The sequence below is a fragment of the Egretta garzetta genome, unplaced genomic scaffold, assembly GCF_000687185.1.
Source record: "Egretta garzetta isolate BGI_Z169 unplaced genomic scaffold, ASM68718v1 scaffold222, whole genome shotgun sequence".
NCBI classification, from domain to species: domain Eukaryota; kingdom Metazoa; phylum Chordata; class Aves; order Pelecaniformes; family Ardeidae; genus Egretta; species Egretta garzetta.
The window spans coordinates 495,332-504,807 of NW_009258765.1; the positions used below are offsets into that span (position 1 = coordinate 495,332).

The 9,476-nt window shown below is 41.1% G+C and overlaps 1 protein-coding gene across 1 annotated transcript in view; it reads right to left on the reverse strand.

The window, feature by feature from the left end:
• LOC104135657 (anoctamin-5) overlaps nucleotides 1-9,476 on the reverse strand; it is a 58,870-nt gene that overhangs the window by 18,479 nt on the left and 30,915 nt on the right. Inside the window, exons 6-9 of the mRNA XM_035889035.1 lie at nucleotides 4,571-4,639; nucleotides 3,278-3,562; nucleotides 2,808-2,921; nucleotides 610-725 (exon numbers count right to left, since the gene is read on the reverse strand). Coding sequence (XP_035744928.1) covers nucleotides 610-725; nucleotides 2,808-2,921; nucleotides 3,278-3,562; nucleotides 4,571-4,639 — 584 coding nt within the window. The remainder of the gene's footprint in view (nucleotides 1-609; nucleotides 726-2,807; nucleotides 2,922-3,277; nucleotides 3,563-4,570; nucleotides 4,640-9,476) is intronic.

A 9,476-nucleotide genomic window follows, 5' to 3' on the forward strand; every position in this document is an offset into this window, starting at 1 on the left:
TTCCAAGGAGTTACACAAAATGAAACTGGGCACAACAGTTCTGATCATACGGTTAAAACGAGCGGGTAATTCAGAGAAATACAACTGGTTGTGTTACAAATGGGGCAACTGAACCCATGAATAAAGTAATGTTTTTGTTGTATCATATGGACTGAATCAAAAGTAATCTTGCATAAGGTTAGTTTAAATTTGGGGTTAGTACTGAATTAAGAGTCAAGCTTCAGAAACAGATTTTAACACTGCTTTTTCAAGTCTCTGATGAAATTTCAAAACTTCAAATCAATCTTTAAAAATTGTGGCAGATACTGACTATAAAATGCAAGGTATTCTTTGGCTGTGTTTCTCTGCAGTTGAATTATCTGTAAGGTACGTGACCCTGGGAGCGCTGGCTAGATAAAAAGAGGCTTAGTTTGAGATAGAGCATTTTTCCAGTTGCCAGTAAAAACCCGTGTCATGTCCTCCAAGGACCTAGGGCCCAACTGAGGATCCGAGTTGGATGGGATCTTAAAAGTAGTAGAAATTTCCCAGCAGGATCAAGCTCCAAATGAACACACGCTTGTATTGCAGTGAAAACCAAGTAAATAAAACAAAACACAGGCAGTATTTTACCTGATGAGGTCCAAAGGCTGTTCTTTGTAGAACCGCAAGAAACGGGCCCACTCCATGTACAGCGTGTATCTCTCGTTGTCACAGTTTGGATCATTTGCCTTCTTCCAGTACTGGCACTGCGAGCAAATCAGAGTAAAGGCAAAACATCTCATTGACAGACTCAAATACTACATTAAAAGAAATTAACATTAATGACGATGATGATATAATCTTAAGAGGGATGCAATTAAACTAATTTGAAATTCAAACTTGGCACTCTACTTCGCCACTTTAGTTAAGTAGAACCCTTTTTATATATGTCTTAGGAGAACATGCGTTTTCAGAAAACTTTTATCAATCTTAGACATTAAGTCAACCTGTACTGTAACCACATCATGTTACTTTACACCAGTGTTGTGCTGGTACAAACATACTCATCTGCACGGGTAGATTACTGCAGCGAATGCTTTGATCCTTTACACTGGTGTAGCATCTGCAACTGCAGAAGTTCAAGCTTCCCTAAGGTAGAAACCCACCATTTTACTCCCACTTCATTAAAAATAATGCAGATTTAAATCCTGTTCTCTGTACTTCAGGCTCTCACTGTAAATTGCACAGGCAAAAGCAATTCACCCAGAGATGTAAACTAGGGGATATAAATTCAAGCTGTTTCCTGCCTCCAGCCATAGCTCTGTAATGTACTCCGTGCTGCACTTTCTCAAGCTGTAATGCAAGGACATGCAAAATGAAATTCTGGCACTAATTAACTTCAGTGGTGTTCATCACCATCATGTATCTACCTGTCAAATACTAAGAAAATTTTGGAACTTCATCCGTTTCCTAGAAATTAAACAGCACAAAGTAACCGCAGTTTCTGACAGGGCTTGTAATTTTATTTTGTGTCATAGAACTCTGCCTTTGGAAATACTTGGCTATGTCAAATACTCAGTTTGGGACCTTGGGTTTCCTTTTTTTCTGAATGCCTCTCAATCCCAAAGAAGAGCATGAAAATTGGTTTCTAAGTAGAAATCAGGAAGTTTCAACAACCTGAAGCTTGCATTTTTAAAATATTACAAAAGGTTAAAGTTACATTTTAGACAATGATTTCTGAATCTGTCTCACGATTTTGGAATTGTTTCATACAATTTCTTAGCACTGGAGGTTAGTCGTACTTGTAGAGGAGAGAGTCTTGTACAACTGCTTTTTATTATCTGTGGTTTCGGTAGTCCCAACAGTATAAAGTACTTCCCAGCCTAGACTCTGATCAGCTGAACTTTCCCCCTGAAAACCTAAACAATGCCCACTGATCTGTTTCTTTTCATTTTCTAAGAATAAAAAATATTTATAAACATTTTAAAATATAAATCTATATATTTAAAAATATCTTGTGGTAGAATTCACAGATATAAATAAACAATTTAAGTTCACTAAAGCATTGTGAAAAATCTCAACTATGAAAAACAAGGAGAGAACTAAAGATTTAAGCAGCAAATTAAACACAACAATCAGAAGGAAAAAAGAAAATAAATGAAAAAAAAAAAAATCCATAACATACAGTAACCCATCTCTCGTTTTCTCCAAGGGATTTCAGGCTAAATCCATATATGTTGCATTAAAAATTGTCTCTACAGCAAAACTAAACACCAGTATTTACCACCCTGACCATACTTGCAGTATTTGCAGTTGCTCGCCAAAGCTCACTAGGAGATGCACAAGTGAGCACCCCACACTGAACTATAGGGCTGATGCAACTCATCTGACTTCAGGCCCGATACGGTTCTGATCCCAAGAGTATTTCTGTAACTACAGTATATGTATGTACACACCCTACACACACGCACGCTGCTGAATGCATGCATCTGTAGTAGGTATTTATTCCTTGTTATAAAATTTCTGATGTGCTACTGCAAAATCTGTACCATAAACATTATAGGAATAGACTACGGAGTAAGCCTCTTGCACGTTATGAGACTGACACAAGCATATCCTAGAAACTCAGCTCCTGTATGCATGCATAGGAAGAAACATTTCAGCACAAAAAAGCCAAATAGCAGGGCTGGCAGATATGTCTTGTGTATTATAAACCAGAATCAATTACTGGGACAAATGGAAGGGTTTGAGTGCATTTTCATTTCTGCTGGAAACAGCAAACATCACAGCAGGTGAAAGAGTAAAAACACTGGAAAATGCTCAAGGGAGCAGAAAGTTTAAATACTTACATCATGAAGAGGATATGCAGCTGAATAGGTGCCATTATTTAGCAGTCTCTTAATCCCAAATTTCTTCTTCCCTTCTTCCGTTCCATAAGGGCAACGTGTAAGAATATAATTAACCTGAGATTCAGACACAAAGATTTCAGACCCTTCCTGCTTTAAGGCCATTTAACAGAAACCTTTCATGGGTGCGCACTGTGTACAATCTGCGGGAATAATATGCAAGAGCAAGAAGCGTTTCTTCAGAAGGCTCTACCCTGTACGAGACCTCTGAGGGCACGCTTGCCTTGCAGACAGCTAGGAGATCCATTCCAACAAATACTTTTCCAGATTTGTAAGAAAGATGCACAGGCATCTAGGTTTCCTCATATTTACCCACAGATATCTCAGTTTATATACTCCTTCCTTGCATGAATATTCCTTCGGGACCGTGTAAATCTACATGGAAATAGAAGTAGACAAATTCACATACGTACTATTCTGTTTCTCATGGATGGTGAGAAGAAAGTGCTCTCGTCATTAATGAGGTACAGCTCCTGCTTATCCTTGCTGAATGGAGCCGTGAAATAATCCGGTTCAGGGTGCATGACCTTCTCAGGAAGCCTGAGCGGTGCAAGCATACAGTCCAGGGGGTTCTCCACTGTTGAGGGAATGTCATTTTCCTTGATAGGAACTTTAATGTTCAGCACTTCTGCATACGTGATCAGAACCTCCCACGGGGCATGGATCTTCACAAAATAAATCTTGCCGTCTTCAGATTCCTGCCCCAGGGAAGTTAAATCAGACATCAGACTTAACTGTGTTTTATTGCAAGATTTATGAGAATAGCTGCTATGCAAAATTTGTTGCCTTTCACATATTTTTGAAAGCTTTAAAAAAAAGGGGGGGGGGAGGCAATAGGGGGATTGCAAGGGTTCGCTGTGCAGGGCTGGCCTCTTGGCAGCCCAGGCGTCCTGCAGCCCACGGTGCTGGATGTAAAGGTGTTCTCCTGCCTGGAGGGGGCAGTTTTCATACAGCAAAGGAGTAGAGCGTGCAAGACTCCTTGCAAAAAGGAGTTACCAACCAGAGCTAAGATCTGTTACAGCCTCACAGCTGCGATAAGGAATAATTTTATCACAGGCCTCACCCCACAGTGTAAGTTCATCTAGTGTTCCTCTGCACACACCGGAGAAAATGGCAATCGGAAGGTATTTTTAACACATTGCTCAATGCATCCCCATCTATGGATGTTAGAGTCTAAACTTCATCGAGAGGTATCTTGCCCCACTCACTCTCTGGCAGAGAAAAAAAGAGCATGCTGACTGAAGAAGTCAGCATCCCATGTTCTCGAGTTACTAAACAAAAAGGTAACACCAATCAAATATCCTCAAGTTGTTCCTTCCCTCATTGTAGTGACAACATCCAGTAGGCATATGCTAATCTATTCACTGATTTCCAAACACGCTACTAGTTGTTAGGTGGGATTAAATCTAGCTGTGAGCATACTTCTCATTTACGTGGGTTTAAATGAAGTCAGAGCTATTTTGGAACTGCTTTCCTTTTGTTATGAAACCAAAAGCCATCACTTCCTCCTGAATTACAATTACTTTCCGCAATTCTTACGAACATAGCTGAAAAAATAACTCAAATGGACACCTTACGCTTGTTTCACTTAAATCAGTGGCAGTCCACTGGAATCTGCTAGAAAACATTATAATTTGTTTCAAAGACACAAAGTGGTATACAGTAATTAGTAATTCGCAGGTCTATTTCTTTGGTCGTTTTTTTACCTTTTTATCTTCCGTTTCTAGTTCCAAACCAGCTTTTTGCAGATTGCTCTCAAATTCTTTTCTTCTTTCCTGATAAGAAACAAACACACTTTATTAACTGATATAGTTAGCAACTAACTGATCATTTAACGATGACTTCGCTGAGTTTCATTCCTCCTAACTGCCCTGATGACAATCCCTTAATGCTATGTGACCTTTGTAAAAGCAAGCAGACCAACAAAGACCGGCTGATGCATACCAGGCCACGTCTGAGCAATGGCCAGCCTAGCATGGGGAGCTACACTGACTAGCAACGGGAGAGCTATTTGGTAGTTAGGAATAGGCTCCTAAACTGCCCGATCTTGTTAACCAGAGAAGTAAATGAAGTCACGCGCCTTGAGCATTTCTGACTCTTCAGGAGGATGCTGTGTGTGGTGTGTTATTGTTCAAGTTTAGCTCTATTTCTAAGAGAATGTTAAAACCAGACAAAAAGGAAAATCCTGGAAGCATCGGGAAAGCTGATCGCTTAGAATAACATCCATTTACCAGTTTCACCATCATGCGGATACCGATGTTCAAGTACTGATTACAGACAATTCAAACAGCATGCTTCAGAAACAACCTAACTGTAAAACTAGGCAAGACTAACCCATCGTAGGCTTCCAAACCACGCGTAGGCTGCATGTGCTTAGTTTGCATAAAGTCAGTGTGGACTTCAGGCAGAGATAACAAACCTGCCTGTGGCACTTGCCGATGGGCTCACGACCGCTGCGAGTTTGAGATGCTGCCCAAACTCTGTATTTTGCCAAGTAATTCCTAGGTGGTGTCTTCAGGCAAGAACATTTTCTTTCCCTCCTTCTCTGTAGAATTTTTGCTCCTATTGGGAGACTGAATTAATTTCCTTTTAATTATACTGCCAGAATAACTACAAGTTAAGCTAAATATTGAGCCCTAGCCTCTTTAGAACGCACTAGCTAGACTACCAATTTATTTCTAGCTTAGACCTGAAATGCTGTGTTTTCTCTATTGAAAGGCCTTAAATGACACTTTTCAAACACACTTTAAAAATCCCAAACCACCACCTTTTTCACCCAGTTTCCTTTTCCTGCGTGCCTCTGAGGATCACGCTGCCCTGTTTGCATTTCAGTTTGCATAAATTTCTCAGATGAATTAATACAGACTGAAGACTAGCTTTAATGGCCCCCATATCTGTGTTAAGATGTATTCATATATTTTCCTGTGTTAGTGGCCTTACATTTTTACCCATCACATCTGATTTTGCCAAATATTATTAGATACTAAATTAGACACCGGCCTAGATAAACTTGAAAATGAGATCATTCCTGAGTTCTAGCACATGCTGGGGGCAAATGCAATTCCATGCATTATTTTTTAGCTTGTCTATCCCACAAATCTGTCTAGATGCACCTGTATAAAGCCACCTGAGAACTTTTTGCTGACTTGCTGATCTAACAGAGAACAGTACAACTAAAAGGTGATTTACGATTACATTTGAAAGTGCTATATGAAAGCTGACACTCAGGCCTGGTATCCAAATGTATGTGCTATTCTGGATTACATTTTCTCCAAACAAAGCACGCTGGCGTGCATTCTTTCCCCAGCAAACACTGGAGGAGAGCCAAGTGAGTCAGCTCAGGGAGTTGTCTGCCGCCAGAGACATCATCCAGCTCCTCCTCCGGCTGTGCAGCTTAGTAACAGACAGAGCCAAGGGGTCTGGCCCCATCTTAACTGATCTTTCCTTACTGTATACACTTAGTGTGATAAATTGCAGTGCTTTAGTAGAAATTACGCTCTCTTTACCACCTTGCTCTTTTCCCATAAGCCACCTTCTCTGCAACCCACGTGAATGTACTGTACTTTCCAGTCACTTGAAACGACCATCTTTACAAGGAAATCAATCTGCTGCAAGAAAACAATGCTCCCCCTTTCCTTGCTAAATACTGGATTTGTTCCTGTCGCCATCAAAGGCTTAAAATGGACAAAATGTACCCTTGGACCAGTGCTGTTTTGTTTTAATATGGACTTGTAAGAATTTTAAACTTACTGTCCCAAACCTAAAAAGCTAGACCTGGTGCATGTATTTGTGACTCTGCTATAGATGCCACCCTGCAGTCACAGAGGGAAGCAATGTAAGTAACCACATTAGTGAAGGCCAGTAATAGGGGGTTAATGCCCTTCCTCACGTTTTGTTTAAGTACAGTTCTTAAGGCTCTCCAAAGCATCTGTAGAAGACTGAAACCACATTTTCTGAGACCTCTGTGGGCTATATAAAAGAGAGGCCAGAATAGCATTCACCTCGCCAAACACGGCTGTGGATAACCCGCATACTTGGACAGAGGAATCTGACCATTTAACGCACGCTTGTTGTAACGAACCATCCTGATAAGATTAACAAAGCAAGATCCAAAGTCCAGCGGTACTAATACGCCCAATGCAGATGCAACGCTGCACAATTAGTTACCTAAAGAAGATAGACAACTGTTATAAACCTGTTTCTTGATAACGATACTGCTACTGCTAGTAACAACAATCAATAAACAGGAGAAGAAAATGATTTTAAGTTTATAACATACTATTCCTTAACCAAACTCCTCTGCTTCACTTTTCCCCTTCCTTTAGGCAGGGAGAGCCAAGCTTACAAAAGCCTTTTACAGATGAGGACGCTCAGGCTTATTCTAACTGCAGTCACCTCTAGGCTATTGGGAAATAAACATGACCTTTAGGAACAATCCCATGCTACTGTAAAGCATAAAAGAACTCTGCTCTTCGCTGTACCCTGAGAGAACACAATTCACTTCACAGGGCTAACATGGATGGGCTCAGGCTGGGCTCAGGCTACCCACGCAGCTCCCTGGTGAGAACGTTTCAGGTGAGACAGAGCCCATTTAGGAAAGGCCCCTTGTCCTCTCATCCACCTGCGGTCACGAGTGGAGAGCTGACAAGATGGATGAGATAACCGGTCCTGCTGCAGGGACCACCTGCTTGGCTTGGGAGGGTGCTCTGCGTGCCCTCCAAAACGCAGGAGATGTCAAACGCCTTCCTTCGGCAAGCACCAACAATAAAGGTCATGTCCTGGTCATCCATGAATAACTTGTTAAGATATTTTTTAAAATTATATTTATTTTTCGACGTTCACATGCATTTCCTATGTGGGTAAAATATTTCCACTTATCTGCTAAAGGCTTTAAGGAAAAATATTGCCTCACAAAAACGTAATCCTAATTTTTCTTTAGAGAGACTTTATGGTTGGGATTTATTCATGTAGCTTATGGAAAGCAAGTTGAAAACAGAGTTTAAGCTGGACATTTTCTGGGGAACATCAAAGAAGTTAATGCATTTGCTCTGCATAAAGCTAAGGGAGAAGATGAAGAGACCGCCTCTTACATCTATATCAGGGCTGTGTTGAAACACACAAAGAAGTTATTCATCCCTTTCTTAGAAATGCAGAATAAAGCTGTTTCCTTGAGACAAGGAAACAAAACCCTTTGTCACAACTGTTATTCTCTTCCTATGAGCATTTCTATTCTTAGCTGTTCCATTTTGCTGTATCATTGTACTACAGCAAAAGAAATGCACATTTCTTTCCTGTGACAGCTGTACAATAGTGAGTACAGTATGTCAGATGAATTCCAAAGGCTGCAGTGCATCAATATTTAAATCTTGTTCCCACAAAGACAAAAGCACAGTGCTTCTATGCTAAGAAGTCTGCATTAATTTATGGGCGTATTCATCATGTAAAGGTCTGTGCTGGACATAAATAGAGGGCAAATTTCATTTTCTTAGCAGATTCCCCGGGAACTGTGTAAAAACTGATGTGCTGTAACATTGGTATCTTCATGCCTGTCTGCTCTGCGACGACAGAGCCAACTGAGAGGGCCATAGGCCAAACGCCTTTTCCCATGGGGCCATAAACTTTTGTGAGTAACAGACATATACAGAATTAAATCTCACGGAACCTGATGCGGATGTTCCAGCCTTTTGCAAGGCAGAGATGTTTCTTCCTAACTAAGTGCAAAGAGGAACTACAATATTAGCTACTAGCTCTTGGGTTCTTTCCCATGTGAATCCTCCAGTCAATGATGACACCCATATGGATGGCCTCTGGTCTGGCAAAGATTCCTGCTACACCCTACTGACCCATAAAGCAGTGAGAAGGAACTTGCTGCACATGGTACGAATGAGTGACTAGACTGAGCATCTGGCTCGTTTTCCTTCCAATTTGAAACATTACCTAAATAGTCTCCATTTCTTTCCTCATGTTATTTGAGTATGACTAATGGAAAAGTTTATTTTAAGAGTTGCTTTCACATATTTTGCATGGATATCTTTTTCTTCTCTCTATGCTGATTGGTCTACTCCTCCTCCTTCTTTTTCAAATGCATTTTGCTTTATAGCCGAAGGAGGAATCTAGCTAGAATTACAGCCTGGCAAAGCATCAGTGTGGGTTTCAAAGAGCATGCCTTCATATAAACCTATAGTACCATAGCCTTACTATGACTGCGGTCTCCCAAACAAATCTTCTGCGCGATCCTGCTTGACTAACCTGATCTTCTATGACAAGGTGACCCGCTTAGTGGATGAGGGAAAGGCTGTGGATGTAGGGTACCTGGACTTTAGTAAAGCCTTTGACACCGTTTCCCACAGCATTCTGCTTGAGGAACTGGCCTGGACAGGCATATTCTTTGCTGGGTAAAAAACTGGCTGGATGGCCAGGTCCAAGGGGTGGTGGTGAATGGAGTTAAATCCAGTTGGAGGCCAGTCACAAGCGGTGCTCCCCAGGGCACAGTGTTGGGCCAGTTCTGTTGAATGTCTTTATCAACAATCTGGATGAGGTGATTGAGTGCACCCTCAGCAAGTTCACAGACGACACTAAGCTGGGTGGGAGTGTTGATCTGCTGGAGGGTAG